Genomic DNA, 19,292 nt, shown 5'->3' on the forward strand with positions numbered 1-19,292 from the left:
CAAGTGATGAAAATGGGCGCATTTATCATTTCCCTTTTTTTGACCTCCATGTCTTGCCAAAGATATCTGTTGCTCTTTTTTAGATCTTTCACCCCACCTTATTTGCCTTTTATTAAATAGGACTTTATTATCAGGAAAAAAGTAACTGGAAATAGTTCCTCCACCCCTTTTGCCAAGAATTTTCAACCCCTATTGTTTGTTTTTCTCAACAAATGACCTAATTTTATCAGAAATTATATGTTGTGGGGAAGTATTAACCTGATTTTTTTTAAAGTACGTTAAGGCCCACCGCATAGGATGATCCAAACTGTCCATTTGTTGTAACACAATGTAAATAGGTTGTGCCCCAAAAATCGAAAGACATGCCTGCATCAAACGTTTATAATAATCTTTTATTGTACATTAAAGATAAATAAATAAAATACAACAATCCCCTTGACATTGAATAATCCCGTGGACATTTAATTTCCACGAATAAAACTCAAATGACACCCCCCCAAACGACGTTTTTTAACCCAGAAGAAAGCGAACATGATAAGATTAACATATTTATTGACACTTTTCTTATTTGGATAGCACCTCACTCACAAGCTTGTCAATATTCACGTAAGATGACCCACCTTTTTTTGTAGCTTTCTCAGCACTTCCCTTCCATTCCATGGCCTTGTTCCTCATCTCCTTCCCTTTCTCTCCTTCCATCAATTCCCTTACAAGACCCTCCAGTTCATCTCTCTTCACATCGTTGTCAATCTCCATTCCAATCTCCCAATTGTTGCACGCGAACCTACAATTCGTCTGTTGCTCCGCAAAGAAAGGCCAACAAATAACAGGCACCCCACCACTTATACTTTCAAGCATGGAATTCCACCCACAATGTGTTAGAAACACCCCGAGAGAAGGGTGAGAAAGAACTTCCTCTTGTGGACACCAACTTGCTAGAAGACCCCTATCTTTAGTCTCATTAAAAAATTCCGGGGGTAAGATAGCCGAATCGCCCCTCACAAGATCGGGCCTGATGATCCACAAGAAGGGGTGCTTGCTATTAGCGAGCCCCCATGCGAATTCAGTCATTTGTTCCGGCGTCATGACTGTGATGCTACCAAAATTAACGTACACGATTGATTTGGGTTCTTTCGTATCCAACCATTCAATACAGTCTGTATCTTCTTTCCATAAGTTTGAGCCGATCGACTGTAATTGGGTATCCGAAATCCGATTTGATAGAAGTGATAGAGGACCTATGGTGTAAATATGAGGAAACATGGATCTCAATCCGTCGAGAACATCAGATTCCAACTCTTCAAACGTATTGAGAATGACTGCTGAAGCTCTGTGAGCTCTCTCCGTTTGTTGAACTGCATAGTGGAACATGAATTCATTGGGATCTGTTGTCCGAATAAAACTTGGGAGATCCCTCAAACGAATATCCTTCATCCCTGGTATCCATTCAATTCGAGTGTCTAGATATCCATTCGTTAAGTAACTCTCATCTGTACAACCACACAATTAAAGGATTAATTATATATCCCGATGTAGTCGGATCGTTGCACCGCAGCAAAGGCAAAATATATAAAATAAACAATAAAAAGAGTCCTTCGATCACCATCATAGGTAGTAAAATAGTTGGAACACTTTTGTCTCTGGCTTTGAAAACCAGTCGAGAGAAATTTAAAATAAAGAGGGGATGTGAATCCCAAGGCTTCATTAAATCATGGGCATCGAAATATTTGCAGAACATATAAATCAAGTTTAGCGCTTTCCCCTAGTTATTGTCTGTAGGGTTAGTTCAAAGAATTTGGATCTCTAACATCTTTTGTTTCCCTTCTTTCTTTCAGACATGGTCCCTAGGTATAGAGGTGGTGCTTTGTGCTCTTGATTGTAATATCTAATTTATATTAATACACTGGCAGGGGTCTGCCTAACCCCAGCTTACCTATCAAAAAAAAAAATTCTAATTCAAGTGGAGGCAGACCCTTTTAATGAAACATCTAGATCGATTCTTCAACACATGTGCTTGGAAAAAAATAAAAAATCATGGTACAACCAAGATGAAGCTCTAATAGAAATACCTTTGAGTGGTGTAAGGCCTCTTTCCATTAGTTGTTGATAATGGTTATAGGCCCAGAAACCGCAAGCGCTCGGAGTCCAGAATATGACCTCAGGAATTCGAAGTTCCTCTGCTACGTCTAGTGTGAAACTCATGATCCCATCAGAAACTATGCAACTGATTTGAGGTGCACCGGGAGTGTCATTAAGTTCGCTAACAAGGTTACGAAAGGGAACCAGGCAGTTCTTATTTGTGGAATCACAGATCGCCGGGACGTCTTGTGTGGCGTCGGAATCAGATGGGGGCATACCATCAGGTATGGTTCGGAATCGGAAATCGTCGAGACCGTTTAGAGAATCGGGGCCTCTAGACCTCAGTAAACGTTTGTGATTGAACTCAGTGTTGACAAAGGTGATGTAGAAGCCTCTTGTATGGAGGATCTTGGCTACTTTTAGCATGGGATTTATATGGCCTTGTGCAGGAAATGGAATGCAAAGGGCGTGAGGTCTCTCAGTTCCCAATCTCCCCATCTCTAGATATGTTTCTTCTTTTTTTCTTTCTTCCTTTCCCTAAGAACCATGGGCTTTTATAGCGAATGATGACCGTTCAATAACAAGTAGTAACAACCCACTTGAGATATGAAAGCATTTGTAATAAAGATTCCGCTGGCTAAATTTGAGCTTAGTTTTTTTGGACCATAGGAGATTCAAAGTAAGAATTTTTTTACTCGAATTCGCAAGGATATGATTCCGTGGCCTCGAGATTTCAAATAAAAAATAGCATTTCAATTCAAACCTAACTTTCCTTCTTTTTATTCATTTCAAATTTGTACGTAACTAATTATTTCCAGTAATTTAAGGGAGATGATAGCTAGTAATAAAAAATTGCATTTCAAATCAAACCTAACTTTTCTTCTTTTTATTTGTTTCAAATTTGTACGTAACTAATTATTTTCTTTAATTTAAGGGAGATGATATTTTCACTCCTCTCCGGTACGCATTCACCCCCTTATAACGTGAACAGTGCGCAACTTTAACGCTTTTTGACGTCAAATCACGTTAACAACGGGCGAATGCGTACTGCAGAGGGGTGAAATTTTCATCTCCCTAATTTAAACATGATGGCAGTTAACAAATGATAAAAATCTATAATGATAACATGTGTCCTCCTCCGTGGGGAAAGGCATGGTGCAGTTGACATTGTCCGTAGCTATTGCACCAGTAAGAGTGGGCCCAACCGTATCTCATAGATGATGGCTAGACCTGGCAAAGAGTGACTGGGTCGACCCGGCGTGCTCGTAATTTCCGGGTTCGGGTCTACCGTATGTGACCCGTTTCTAAGTTGACCCGCGGGTGCCCGTATAAACATTTTTTTTGGTGAGTTGCCCTTATAAACTTAACGAAAGGTAAGTAGTGACTCATCCCGGGTCAAACTTCTCTGGACGTGTTTTTGAAATTTGACTTGCAAGTTAATTCTATCGTTACGTGGCATTTTTCAAAGTTTGTCCACGTCTATATAGATCAACTTGACTTGTTCTCTTCAATAGTCGGGCATCAATCTCAATTACTGCAAAATGAAAGGTCAATTACTGCAAAATGAAAGGGGGGGATATCATTTCCCTAAATAGAAACTACCGACATATTCTGTCACGGGGATTTGCTAGTAGACCAGCCACCTCGTGAATCAGGACAACAACTTTTGTCTCCATTCATGAGGTGGGTAGTCTGACATGCTACAGATAAGGGTGTTCATTGTTCGATTAAAACCGAATAACCGAACCGAACCGAATTGGTTCGGTTGATTCGGTTTTTTTCCTTCTCGGTTCGGTTCGGTTTAGGTTTTTTTTTTTTTTTTTTTTTTTGGAAATTTGGTTATTCGGTTTCGGTTATCTCAAAAAAAAAATCGATTAACCGAAATTATGATAAAAACCATTATTAAAAAAAAAAAAGTGTTATTTGGGCACTCCGTAGGATGATCAAAACGGTCCATTTGATTGATCACAACTTAATTAGGTTGTGCTCAAAAAATCATTTCGATTGGATGATCCTAGCCCTCCGATCGAAACCAAGATTTTGCTTTTCTCTCTCTTTTTCTCCCACTATTTGGTTATTCGGTTATAACTGAATAACCGAATTTTTAATCGGTTCGGTTTTTAAAAATTTCAGTTCTGTTTCGGTTACCGAAATAATTTCGGTTATCAAATTTCGGTTATTTCGGTTCGCTTATAACCTAATAACCACTCCTAGCTACAGACCAATCGTGAAATGCCTTTGCGATGGACGCTAGGATCTTGTTACCGTGATTTTCACACCTAAAAATACGTAGAGGATGAAGATAGGTAACCAGATAAATTTTCCATCAGGTTTTAGCCCTGTTAAATCTAAACCGCAGATGTTATCATGCGGCTCTGCTTGGGCGACGAATCTAGTCATCCTGCATCGGGACGCAGGTGAAATGGCCTCTTAGTTCTGTATTTCCTTTTAAAATCCTGCAACAAAATAAGAGTCGCCATCCTGCTCCTCTCTCTTGATTTTGTAGTATATACATGTGGGTATATTGTCTAAAGGAAAATGAGTTTGTAACATGCCTTAAAGAACATGAAATTGTTGAGAAAATCTGCCGGGCAAAACAATCCGATCGCGTGCACAAATTAAGCAGAAAAGTAAAATAACACAAGAGCAAGCCACAAGATGAACACCAAGATTTTACATGGTTCGGCCAAGCCTACTCCACGGGCGAGAAACACGATCTCCCACTATGAGAAAAACAAAATGCAAGTATTACAATGGATTAATCACAAACCCACAAATCCGCAACCCTTTTCTTGCTTCTCAAACCCAAGATCGTAGACAAGAGAAACCCTAGAAAACCTGAAAGAAAACTCGAGAAAAAACCCAAGAAAAAACCATTTTATTCCTTCTTCTCTCTCTTTTTCTCTCTCTCCCTTAGGGTAGTCGTCACACCCCAAGCCTCTCGCTCGTCCTCTCTTTCTGTCATTCCCCAAGAGAAAACCCACTCTCTTTTAGTATTTAGGTTTTCCCCAAATCCTAAAAAAGGTAGCTTTCCTTTTTGCCTCTTGCCTTCCCACCCAAGCAACTGACCGTGGGTGGGAAATAAGGCAACTTTTCCAACAATCTCCACCTTGGCTTATTTCCCAGATTTTTCGTTGATGTCACCATTAGTCCGATGTCACCGTGAGACCACCATTGGCCTTCTGAAGTACCAGCTACACACCCTTGAATCACCTTGGTTCTGACTCATCCTGATTCGATCAACACGACCAATGCACATGTGTAGCTGGAGAGGGATCTCGATCCACCCTCTCCCAACGCAGGTACTGTCATCCTCTCACCATCGTCTGCAACCTGGAAACTCGTCTCTGCACCAACTACGAAAGAGACCCTACGCGTTCACGCGCTTCCACACTGTCTCCAACTAACAATCGAGATCTTAGGAACACTGCCATTTCCGTCAACTCTGTCGGTGTTGAACTGAGTAAAACTTGATTTTACCGTCATCTCATATTACTCCGCACTCCACGGTGTAGCGCTCCATCTCGAGAGAGAATCTTTCCTGGACAATCTTTCTACTCCCAAAGATTTCTATAACCGCGATCCAACCACAGCACCCACAATCACTCCATCCAGCCTCGACGATCGCTCCACCTGATCTCTGATACCACTTGTTGAGAAAATCCACCGGGCAAAACAATTCGATCGCGCACAAATTAAACGGAAAAGTAAAATAGCACAAGAGCAAGCCACAAGATGAACACCAAGATTTTACGTGGTTTGGCCAAGCCTACTCCACGGGCGAGAAACACGATCTTCCACTATGAGAAAAACAAAATACAAGTATTACAATGGTTTAATCACAAACCCACAAATCCGCAACCCTTTCCTTGCTTCTCAATCCCAAGATCGTACACAAGAGAAACCCGAGAAAACTCGAAAGAAAACCCAAGAGGAACCCGAGAAGAAACCCAAGAAAAAACCATTTTCTTCCTTCTTCTTCTCTCTCTTTTTCTCTCTCTCCCTTAGGGTAGCCATCACACCCCAAGCCTCTCGCTTGTCCTCTCTTTCTGTCCTTCCCCCATAGAAAACCCACTCTCTTTTGCTATTTAGGTTTTCCCCAAATCCTAAAAAAGGTAGCTTTCCTTTTTTCCTCTTGCCTTCCCACCCAAGCAACTGACAGTGGGTGGGAAATAAGGCTACTTTCCCAGCAGAAATAAACCCAATAGGTTTATTAGTAATCGTGGTTGGTAGTGTTTGCAGTTGATGAATGGGATCCACTCCGAAAGGAACACACCGCATGGCATATGATAGCTATCTTGCAGTTGGCTAGTTAAAGATTTGGATGGTTATATGTCGAAGCAGAAGCCACTCCATAATTTTTAGCTAGAGTAATACCTAATTCTCATTGCATTAAGGAAAATGTGGAGGATACAATTATCACATTCCAAAGAAGAATCCAATTGTAATTCTCTGCATGTTTCCAAGGCAGCCGGTTTGACTTACGAACAAAGGATGTTGATGTCCAACGATGAGCATATCACGAGGCTCGATGACCAAATCACATCTGAGATCATAGCAGTTATGATAAGTTAGAGGAATCTACTCAAATGGGTAAAGAATGGTCTACGGCCAAAGCACATGATCATTCTTGCAGGAAATGAGTTTTATATGCCCATTGGAGAAATAGTTTATTTTTCTTGATCCTTAGACTAGAGGGCCTTTGGTTGTGACGTGCAATGAGTGGTACCATCGAGATTGAAAAATCAGACCCAATGGATATTGTCATGAAATTAATTAACGTGGATCTTTCTTAAGTAGGACTTTTCATTGCATGTACATATGATATTTGCCTTCAACCCAATAGCTAGAATACTGGATGATAACAAACTTTACATTCCTAATTTCGTGGACTAGAAAAGAAACTTGGCGATCGTACTCACATAGGCACCTAGGCTGCCAGATCCAGCTGCCACAAATGAGGAAAAAGATATATTTTAAAGTGGCATGAGTACGATAACATGGCCTTGGCATCGTTCTTCAACAACAATATAAAGGGTTACCGACGGTCACCAATATAATGGCTAGTGTCGAGGAGATGTTTGGGGAGCAAAGTCGAACTGCTAGACAATTGGAGATGAAGGACCTAGTGTCCGAGGAGATGGTGGAGAGTACCCCCAATCAAGGAACACATGCTCAAGATAATGTCATATCTGAATGAGTTGGATGTGTTAGGAGCCTCCCTAGATACCGAGTCTCATACGGATACGGATACGGTGATGTCGTCGCTTCTCAAGCGATTCAATATGTTCGTGTTGAACTACAACGTGAAGAAACTTGAAGGGATGATGTCAAAGCTGTTGAACATCCTTCAGTCAATACTCCAAGTAGCTTTTAATGACAGAGAGGTAACCGACAAAATGGTTGCTAGGTTTTTTTTTGGGGTTTTTGCAAAAGAAGTCTTCAACTATGCTTTATTTGCCAAAAAAGAGTCTTCTAGTTTCACATTTTGCAAATAGAGTCGGTTGGTTTGAGTGACTTTTGCAAATCAGGTCAAGCCAACGGATTGTGACCAAAATACATCACTGAAGTAATATTCACATTTTCACATGTAAGGACATTTTGGTCTTTTGCGAGTCAAAAAAATCAGCCATGGGTATTTTGGTCACAAATTGATGAAATGACCAGATTTGCAAAATTCACCCAAATCTTGTGACTCTATTTACAAATTGTGAAACTAGAAGACTCTTTTGGCAAATAAAGCAAAGTAGTAGACTTCTTCTGCAAAAACTCCTTTTTTTTTCTTTTTCTTTTTTTTATATAATGGGTAAGAAGAATTGACGTTTTTCCGTTAAAGGGGGCGATGGCGTAATCAGAGGGGGGCGAATTTCTCATCGCCCAAAAAATAAGACCAGATTTTTGTTGTAGGGAAAAAAAGTAAGGGACACAAATTCCTACAAATGCCAAAAAATCTTTTGTTTTGTTCTTGGCCATGTGCCTGTGTTCCCCTCGGGGGCCCCTGCTCTTTGTAATCTTTCTGATTTTTTCTAATATACTCTGGTCGGGTCATGCACTCTCTGCCTAATCACCGCTTTAGAAGGGATTGAAAACCCTCTAAAAGGGGGTGAAAATATCATTTCCCTAGAGGCAAACAGGAAAGAGGTGGATATACGGGTCCAAACGTAGTTTATCTTCAAAATAAATAAACAAATAGAAGTGGCATGCCTGCATCTTAAACTAGAAAGTTTAGTAGGATATTGTAAAATCATGCAAACGTTTACAAGTCTTATTCACTAACTGGTCAATATTCACGTAAGAAGACCCCCCATTTTTTGTAGCTTTCTCAGCACTTTCCTTCCACTCCATGGCCTCCTTCCTCATCTCCTTCCCTTTCTCTCCTTCCATCAATTCCCTACAAGACCCTCCACTCCATCTCTCTTCACCTCATTGTCAATCTCCACTCCATGACCCGAGTTGCACCCCTCGAATAAATAAATCATCATATGGGAAAACACTTCCATAACGGAACGGAACCTATAAAAATAAAGACAACAGTGAAAATGACGACGACTTGGTCATTTTAATAGTGTTTCTACGTTTGGTAAGGATTTGAGCTAGTGTACAAAACTGACTTCCATTTTCCTACAGTCCTCAATCGTACGTGGGACCTTATAAAGAAAACAGAAATAAGGACCAAGTCATTGAAAGTGTGTACTCTAACGTCATCTATTGGTGCAATAGCTACGGACAATATCAAGTGCACCATGCCTTCTCGCAGAGAGGAGAAGAGCCATGTTTTCATTATCATTATATTATCCTATTGTTAACTACCTTCGTGTTTAAATTAATGAACATAATCACATATTATTATTTTTTTGAAATGGTGAATTATATTAGAATGGGAAGGGAAGCCCAAAATTGAAAAGAAGAAATGTTAGTCCATATTATTGTTGAAGGGGATTCATTGAATGTCATTCGGTGGTTGAAGGATGGAGTAGCTCCTCCTCAAAGATTTTTGGCGTTATTTGAAGAAATTAAGGATTTTGTTGCGGGTTCGGCTATTGTCTTTAAACACGTTTGGAGGTCGGCAAATGAAAAGGCGGATGTCTTAGCCAAGTAGGGAGTAGGGGGAGAGTATTCTTTGGTTCGATCATCTCCCCCCCGTAGCATAATTTTGTGTCATTTGAGACTTATTCGTGGAAATTAAATGTCCACGGGATTATTCAATGTGAAGGGGATTGTTGTTTTTTATTTATTTATTTTTAATGTACAATAAAAGATTATTATAAACGTTTGCATGATTTCACAATATCCTACTCAAATTTCGAGTTTAAGATGCAGGCATGTCTTTCGATTTTTGGGACACACCCTATTTAAAAACAAACAATAGGGGTTGAAAATTCTTGGCAAAAGGGGTGGAGAAATGATGATGAGGGTCTTGTGAGAGAATTGATGGAAGAAGAGAAAGGGAAGGAGATCGATGAGGAACAAGGCCATTGAGTGGAAGGAAAGTACAGAGAAAGCTACAAAAAAATGGGGGTCTTCTTACATGAATAATGACAAGCTAGTGAGTGAGGTTCTTTCCACATAAGGAAAGTATCGATAACTACGTTAATCTTATCATGTTCCTTTTCTTCTGGGTTTAAAAGCGACGTTTGTGGGGGTGTCTTTTTTAGTTTGATTCATGGAAACTAAGTGTCAACAGGATCATTCAATGACAAGGAGATTGTTGTATTTTATTTTATTTTTAAATTACTAAAAAAGACTTATAAAAGTGTGCATGAAATATTCGACTCAAATTTCAAGTTTAAGATGCCGGCAATTTAGGGTTGCAACTTGGTTCGGATTTTACCCTCCCCACATCGACCTGACCCACCCGGGTTGGGTTTAGAAATCATGGGTCCTGTGATGGGTAGGGTTTTAGGTTGAAAAACCCGACTCAATCTTGGGTCGGGCAGAATTTAAAGAAAAAACCCCGAAACCCGACCCGATTCTTAGGGGAGTTCGGTGACTTTCTTAAATATCTCTTGAATGACATGGCAAATTATTTTCTTATATTTTGATATAATTGTTTTCATTGGTATGAATATTTTTGTGTTGTGACTTGTGAAAAAAGAGTTTCTTTCTTAACTGGGATTCGCTAGGGACAATCGCAAAAGGCATTTTGCGGACTAGCTGTTGCATGAGAGAGGAGCCACATAGGCTCAGATTTTGTCTTAATCATTTAATTCATCTAAGGTGGCTGCTCTCTAATGCAACAACTGATTTGGGAAAAGCCTTATGCAATGGTCCCTAGCAAATCCCTCCTTAAATGTATACAATTGATAATATAAATTTAGAATTTTTTGGCATGAAAATTTATTGTTTTCTACATTTCTACAATCTTTGAAATTAGTCATTATCCCACGCTAAATAATAAAAACCAAACATGACCCGACCCAAACCAACCTGAGCTTTTAATCCAGAGTTTTTTCAAAGGAAACCCAACCCGACCCTACCCCACCCGAGATGATTTCTCCGGTAGCGAAGGGTTCCAGAAAACCCAACCCGCTTGACTTTCTATTTGTTTATTTATTTTGAAGATAAACGATATTTCCACCTGCATTTCCCCCTCTTTTTTGTTTGTTTCTAGGGAAATGACACTTTCACCCCCTTATTATCGAGGGTATAGACTCTCTTTTGTTTGTCGTTTCATTGGAGACTCTATTTTCCTTTACTTTTTCCTGTTAAGGTGGGGTGAAAGTTCTGAGAACGAGGGACAAATATCATTGGCAAGAAAGAGGGACGAAATATCTATTTCCGAATTTTGAATAAAAAGTGAGATTACATGATTTCCTTGTCCGACTACCCATGTAGGTCATTCACAACAACCCATCTTGTGAAACTAACGATTACTCCAAAAGCTTAAGCTGTTGGAGAAGGCGTTATTTAATCTTTTATACTTTAACACTCTCCCTCACATATGGCCCCTGTTTCTTTGGGTTGGCCTACACGTGGCACATGTGACCGCACTTTTGGGTTTGGCCATTGCATGTGGATTTTGCTATCAAAGAGGTATAAACTCAGACATTTGCTCTGGGTTTAAGCTTAAGCTGTTGAAGGCGTTATTTAATATTTTATACTTTAACACATCTATGGTTTGAATCGAGAGATCTTCTACACGACACAACCCACAGTGGACCCAGACAGTCCACTGGATCCAAACGGTTCGAACCTAATTGGACAAAACATTGAAACAATAATTGGATCCATTATACACAAATCAAATGGCTATGCTAAGGTCCGAAATCAAGCCAGAACAATTCTGGGCCTAACCAGCAACTATGAACAACTAATTGAAAGAGGCCTTACACCATTCAAAGGTACTTCTAATGGAGCTTCATCTCCGTTTTACCATGATTTTTTATTTTTTTTTCAGTGAAACAGCCAATTGTTCCAAAAGCTTAAGCTGTTAGAGATGGTGTTATTTAATCGTTTATACTTCAACACTCCCCCTCACATTTGGCCCCTCTTTGTGGGTTGTCATAGAGAAGCAGTTGAGTGCCCCAATCTCGCATCGTCACATTGCTTCTTCAGGAGTAGTCGCTAATAGCACCTTTGGTGGGCACTCTTGGTTGAGCGGGTTGGTTGGCCAAACTCTTTGAGGGGAGTTGGCCCCTTGACATGTTGACTCCTCCCCCGATAGGCCTAGCAGGTATGGGCCGGAACCTTGGTGGTTTGCTTGTGCGTTGTATGAGGACTTGCTTATGCATGCGAGGCACACAACAGAAAATCATATTGCAACTCATGTGCGTGCCCAAAGGGAGCCTTGGTGTGGACGGGGAGTTTTCCAAAAGGATGCTCCAATTTCTTTAGTCAAGAACGGGGGCCAAAGGCAATGCATGTTGGGTTGGGTTCCCACTTGCACTGCGCATGCAGACGGTGGTTGTGAATAGCATGGTCAAGCTTGGTAGCTTGATGAAAGGCTTGGTGGTTGTGAACAAAGTATCTAGAGGTGCATTGCACACATCGGCATATGTGGTTCGGCTGGACGAACTACTTAAAGCTGAAATGCCACCCGGTCGTAGGCCCAGCTAGATGTGTTGTCATTTTTCCCGCATCGGCATATGTAGTTCGGCTGGACGAACTACGTACTTAAGCCGAAGTGCTACCCAGCCTTGCGCCCAGCCAGATCTTTTGTCGTTTTGCGCACATCGGCATCTAGACAAACTACTTGAGCCGAAGAGCTACCAGGCCGTGGGCCCAGCTGGATGTTTTGTGTTTTTATTTGGGGTATTTCAGTTAACATCATCAAAAAGGATGCCATGGCATGGGGAATTACTAGCAAAGAATTTATTTTCTTCATCTCATTGTACTAGTTGGAAAACCTGGGCCCTCAATAAAATCAATATTTTACCTATGACAACTAAACCGATAAAGATGCTTCAAGTGAAGTGGATAAAACCTAAATGAGGCGAGTTCAAGCTAAATACGGATGGGGCGTCTAAGGGCAACACTAGCACGTCGGGTGGTGGAGGTGTTCTGAGAGATCATATCGTGAAGTTGATTTTTGCGTTTTCTCACTATTATAAAGTTGCTACTGACTTGCAGACAGAAGCTAGAATCATGCTTGATGGTCTTACGTACTGTAAAGCACTGGGTGTGGCAAATAAATGGATTTAAGAATGATAGCAAAGTGTTGATTGATATGCTCAAAGATAATAAAGACCCTCTTCGTCCCAAATTCATCTGGCAAGAGCTTCATATTTTCATTCTTAAGTTGAAGTCGAAGATGTCTCATCAATATAGAGAGGCCAATCAAGTTGCGGACCTTTTGGACAATAAATGGATTAGCATCAATCATGGGTTAATAAACATTGAGTTCCTCAATAGGCCGGGTTGCTCCCATGGGAAAAATAAAAAGAGAAATAATTACAATCACTGTAAACAAGACGGAATTTTCCTAAAGAAGATCAAAACCCTTAATCTTGGTGCTGCTAGGCACTGTAACTGGGGCATGAACTGCGAAGTTCATTTCATTAAGTGGGCAGCTACCGCCGCCATTGTTGGGCACGTTGGTGCACCCTGAAGGTCCAGAAGGATTCACAGGGCCTCTGAGTGATTCCTGAATTAGACCTCCCCTTGTTGATCCCCACACTCCTTCCAATGGCCTCGCTGCCGCAAGAGGTTGGCAACATGAAATGAAAAGGATGAAAAGGATGTATATTACTGCCAACAGATTTATTCTGTAAGAACCCATTATAAAGTAGTATAGGAAAGAGAAATCTTTTTGGGGTTGGAGTTTTCAGATGATGGGAAAGAAGCTGATTTTTTTTATGTGGGTTTTTCTTGAGAAGAAGAGGATTTGGAGTTCTGATGAATGATAATAAGGAGGAATGTGGAGACGTATATATAGCTTGTATATTGGCCATTTCTCCTTGCGAGCTTTGTCTTTCTTTTGACTGCGAGTTGGTATAGTATTAACGAATACCAGGTCGGGTCCAGAATTTGACTCCCAAAACGCGGCCTTAGACAAGACCGTGGAGTTAATAAATAAAGTAGCTTGTAGTTTGTACCTAAGACCCGTTAAAAGCTAATCGATGTAGAAACTGAGGAATGCTAAACTGAAGGGCGCAGTTGCAAAGACAAACTACAAGGGTGTGCCCCATTGGACCATCCATGGTTTTAAATTTCGGTTTCAGAATGTGTTCCGGCACTCACCAAAACCGAAATTTCAGCCGAAATAGCGTACACCATTAAAAAATAATATATTATCTAATACCAATTATCCGAAATTTTGGGAAAATGCAATATAATTAATAAATTTGAGATTTTTGGGTTGAGTTTCTCGAAATTTAGGACAAAATATAAATAAATAAAAAAAAAACCGAAATTTTAGCTGAAATCCGGTACCATTTCGGGTTTTGCCAATTTCGGTTTCGGTGTTGACCAAAATCCGAAATTTCGAACTTTAAAACCATGGGCCATCCCACCAAAGTGCATTTATTATAAGGGAGGGATACATTGACCCTTCTTTATTACTTGGGACAGCTTCCTCATGTGTATTTATGACTACTCTTTTACACTAGAAGGGGCAGTCCCAAGTAAAAAGAGGGGACGAATATATCATTTCCCTTATTATAAATGTACTTATGTGAGATGGTTCAATGGTGTCGTCCTCGTAGCTGTTTCTTCCAAGGACGCGCTTCAGTTTAACATTAATATTACATGGGATTGTAAGTGAATGATAGATTGGCCCTTTTTATTTTCCTGGGCCACCCACTTATAGTGTAAAATCATAAATACTGTAGAGGGGGCTGGCCCATGGAAGAAAAGGGGCCGAATATATCACTTCCCGATTGTATACGTGATCGAGTGGTTGTTAGTCAGTTGATCAGGTGGTATAAATTGTGGATGGGCCACATCCTAAAAATCAAGGTTATGAGACTATGGGATCCATGTCCTAACCATTTTGATAGGTAGTTCAATCTTTGAGAAAATAAGAAAAAGGTAAGAATAGAAATCTTTTTGAAATATGGTTTTAAATGAGTAGGCAGCAAGCATGGAATGTGTCAACTAGGCAAAGTCAGTATTAAAACTGTTGTTTGACGTCGCATGTATGACTGAGTAGCAAGAACAATGCGGCACCATTCATCTTTCAACTAATCTGGGATCACTGGCGGGGATAAAATTAAACGGTCCTTTGGATGATGACACATGGCACAAGATCGAGAAACGCCCTAGCCTACTTCCCAAGTATCCTGCGAACAGAGGCATGGCAAGATCGAAGATCTGCACCCCACCTATCCGCAGAAGATTTCACCGCTACAAGACTTCAAGGCTGCCACCATCACCAAGAGGATTCCACCATACCTTGACAGACCACCACTGATAAAAATGAAAGATCCCACATCAGAAAGGGAGGAAAAGTTACTGGGCTATATATGTGGATTTCCCCTTCCCTTTGTAGACGCGTTTTCAACATCTCCAAGGGGCGGGCCCCGCGGAGTGGGTCGGGCACGGTTAGTACCGCTGGAAAACAAAACCAGGGAGGGTGGATGACCCAGAACCGGACAATATCTACATAGTGGGGTCGGAGCGTGACAAAAAAGAAGCTCCATTTATCCTCGCTAGTAACATACATGGCGTCACACCCAGGGCAACGGAACTTCCTACAAAAAGGAACCTTCCTCTCCATTAACTGGCATTCGGCTCCCCACGGAACCGATCACTAGTCACGCCTGAGGTAACACACAACCTTCCTTGTGTCAAGCTCTCATTCTGTTGACCTCAATACAGGACCGGTATAGACGTTATAGCCATCCGATCTTTCGAACGGATTTGAGCATCATTAGATTGGCACCCACCGTGTGGCCCGATAGAGCCTCTCTGGTAAAAGAGAGCTTGGCGCCATGCCTTCCAACGTGGGAAGGCACAACCTTCCCAAGAAAGGCTCGCTAGAGCCTGAAAACCATCTGCCAACATGCTGCCCCAGGCACTTGGAGATTGAAGCATCACTCAACAAATGCAAACCACGGACCATCGATTGAGTGCCCTCACCAATCTCGTGAAACAACTTGCCGGCACTGCGGAGCAAGAAAGGAGCCTAGAAGATCATGACCAGCATAATGAACACTACCCTACGAGCTCCCCCAGGACGGACGCCGCACAGACTGGGCAACAATCTAGGATGGCCTCCTACGACCACCGCCCCATACCCAGGGGCTAAGGGAAACATCTGTCGTCATCACGAGCGATCCCACTTGGGTAGTATAAGGAATCCTCCACCTCTCTTGTAGAGGAAAGTCATTTACGATTTTGATTTCAACTAGGCCTTTAAATAATGGTTGGCCATCTAGTTTGATAAATTATTTAGCAAAAGATTTGTCAAAAAACAATGGATGTTTCCAAAAGGTATTTGCAAATGCATTTGCAGGCCCAGGCTGACATATTGAAAGGCTTACCAATGGTAACTGATGTACACTCCCATAGGACCCAACCCCGCAAATGAGGATTGGAGGGAAGACGTACACAATGGATGTAATTAGGGGTCTGTTGATCTGACGGTTATCTTTAGGGTAATGTCCTAGTGGGGCCACTTGCCTAATGTGACCATAGTTGGACTACATTGCGTGAGAAACCAGTGGGACCCATTATGGGCTCCACAGGATCGGCCGTTGAATCCCTGCATCGATCCCACTCATGACTCACTTGACCCATCGTTGGACGATCCAAGCATCGGATTTGATGGTTCGCATGGACGGGTATGATGTACCATATGAGATACAAGGAGGTAGTGCACCATACTTATGGTGTACGCAAGTTCATTAAGTTATTTAATTAAGCATGTGCAAAATAGATGCTTAAATCTGTTGGTTGAAAGTTAAATGAAATCCTATTGGATGATTTAAACTCGAATGCTATTGGTTGAGATTAAATAGGGGGAGAGAGAGAGAGAGATTTTAGAAAAAATTTCTAAAATCTAGAAAACATGCTTGGCAACCAATTTCCCTATTGGATGGAAATTTGAAAATGGAAAGAGATAAATATAAATATTTATATTTGGTTTTAACATGCTTTTAAATAAGGTTTTTTTTAACTGGAATTAGTTTTCAATTAGGAAACTAAAATTTAAATACCAGTATAGAGTGCGACATCCAACACAATCTTTGTGCTTGGACATCCACCACACCTTAGCATTTTCTCTCTCTTTCCTTCTTTGTTTATTTTCATCTTCTCTCTTTTTGTTTGAAAAAAGCTAAGAGACCAAAGGATTTATAATCTAAATTTGAACTTTGGAATTGGATTCCATAAAGAAGAAGAATAGATCTTCTTCCTTCTCCATTGTCCGTGCAACCCAAAAGGACCCAGTACTTCGACTTCTGAAGCGTTTGGGTTTGAGAAACGTTGATTGCTGAACGGGGAGTGGATCAATCAATGATTATCAGTCTGATAATCTTGTGGTAAAATTTTCTAAAAAACCAGAATTTAAATTTGTCACCATCAGAATCTAGTAACCAGAATTTAAATTTACACCACTTTCCACGTATCCAAACGGCCCTTAAGGCTTCCCAAAAGGGAATCCCTATACTAACATGCCTGATATGAGAAAGAAAGAATGTTATTTGAATCAAGCCTTACGGCCCACCAAGCGTTTGACTCCTTTCTTACTGACCACTTCAGGGTTCAATCCGCTAGAAAGTCCCCCAACTAACACATTAACATATAGATCCACCTATCTTATTGTGTTTGGTCATCAGGCCAATCCAATCTATCTTTCAAAGCCTTGCTTACTGGGTCGAGAGATGGTATGTACGTATATTCATTGAAGAATTTTGCTTAAGATGGTTTGGCCATATCCAACGTAGGCCTTTGGATGCTCCAGTGAGAAGAAGTGACTCGTGCCAAGTTGATGGAGGAAAAAGAGGTAGGGGCAGACCGAAAACAACTTGAGTAGAAACAGTGAGGAAAGACTTGAGGGCTAGGAACATCACAAAGAACATGACCCTGGATAGGATAGAATGGAAGAAAATGATCCATGTAGACGAACCCAACTATTGTCAGGATTATACTTAGCCAATTTGAGCCTGATAGATCCTTTCACCTTCTTCATGAAAATTTTCTAAAGGATTCATTAGCCGACTCCAACTAGTTTGGGACAAAGGCTTAGTTGAGTTGAGTATAGGTTTTGAAAACATCTTATAGTCTCTCATAGAAACATCCGGGGCGTAAACAATTGATATCTACATGGAAGCTCTTTCTCCTCTATTTCTCTTTGGTTGGGTGCTGCATTTCAAAAAGTGTACTTTCTAATATGATAAAACAATCACTCTTTTCTTCTCTTTCATGTCAGACATTATATGGCCTGCACTGTTCTCAACCCGCTAGAGGGGTTCATTTTTGGCATCAATAATGTTCATCTGTTATTGCAAGAACCAAGTAAAACTTCAGCAGAACCTTATGTATCTTGCTGCCATTGTAGATTCTCAACCTCAGCCACTCACCAGGCAACATACGCAGGAGGTTCCGAAGGGCGAGGTGGGGGTGGAGGAGGCCATAATGCAGATGGGACTGAGACCCTGTGGCCTGTACTTAAAGGCACTGAAGAAGAGGGGAATTGAGAGGGTGGGGGTGGTGGGCATGGGAAAGATGCTGAGAAGGTAACCTCTTATACTGGTTATTGACATTTAACTTTAGGAAGGTAAAGACTATAGACAAATCCCATTTTCTTGCTGCAGCTTATGGGCATCAATTTTAATCGGAATGAACTTGATAATTTGTGTCTGAAAACTTGTTTTGTATGACATGCATTATGCTGTTATGAAAGCTTGTTGAAGGAATGGATGGTGCTTTTGACCTTCACTTGATTGTCTTTCTAAAGTCTAAACCGTACTTGTGTATGCATTATAAATGTCCCTTTGATTTGGATGTGGCATGTTTTTAGCACTGATTAATCCGAAGTGAGGGTGAAAGGGATGGAAAATGGACTGTTGATGGCCGGGGAACTGGAATGTAGGTCAAAGAACGGAAAGCATCCATAAAGAGGTGTACAGAATGCAGAAACCAGGTTGCCATATCAGACCGTCAACCAGAATTATTGGGCGGAGAATGATTTGGTAACCATCTGTCTGGTATAGAAGTGGAGTAAAGAACAAAGATCCTGATGGCCTGTCTCACATGAAAGGTAAAGAACGCGATTTGGACTATCGAGGACATCCAGAAATGGGTGAGATGTTTCTGGCACCAAATATGCAGATTGAGGGAACAGGCGTTGGGAATATCGCACGCTAAAGACTATCTGGGTCAGATTTTTCGGCATCCCTTTGCGTGTGGACTACATCCAATGTGGAAGCTCATGGAAGCTAATTTGGGACGGTAATGGAGGTTCAAAGGGAGGTTGAGAAAGGGGCGAGCCTGGAATATGTACAAGCCCGTATTGCATTTTCTCTTGTCATCTGTTTGCCTGATGGCAGCGGATCAGTTGTATTCTATAGTAGTGAGTGGGGAGTTTGGAGAAGATGTTCCGGCTTTTGGCGAACAATTCTAAACGCGATAGACATTGCGCTTCGTTTGCTATGCTTCCACTGCTGCCGGAGAAGACTGATTCCGGCAACCTTGATAGTACACGTTCCAGTGCAACAAGGCTAAACAGTGCTATAGGGCACAACCCATCAACAACTAGGCACAAAAAAAAATTATTTAGGTCTTCCTATACATTTTAACAACTAGCCTGCAAAAATTTTCACCATTCCTTG

At 41.0% G+C, this 19,292-nt stretch overlaps 1 protein-coding gene across 1 annotated transcript; it reads right to left on the minus strand.

Annotated features, from left to right (window-relative positions):
* Window positions 1–353: 353 nt before the first annotated feature.
* Window positions 354–2,747, minus strand: LOC143880294 (7-deoxyloganetin glucosyltransferase-like). The gene is made up of 2 exons (XM_077383157.1): window positions 2,070–2,747; window positions 354–1,490 (listed from the first exon to the last, which is right to left on the minus strand). The coding sequence occupies exons 1-2, from the start codon at window positions 2,575–2,577 to the stop codon at window positions 565–567; spliced, it is 1,434 nt and encodes a 477-aa protein (XP_077239272.1). The 5' UTR covers window positions 2,578–2,747; the 3' UTR covers window positions 354–564.
* Between the last annotated feature and the right edge of the window lie 16,545 nt (window positions 2,748–19,292).

Source organism: Tasmannia lanceolata, unplaced genomic scaffold, assembly GCF_043159265.1.
Source record: "Tasmannia lanceolata isolate RefF3 unplaced genomic scaffold, GAP_Taslan_0.1 ptg000002l, whole genome shotgun sequence".
Classification (NCBI taxonomy): Eukaryota; Viridiplantae; Streptophyta; class Magnoliopsida; order Canellales; family Winteraceae; genus Tasmannia; species Tasmannia lanceolata.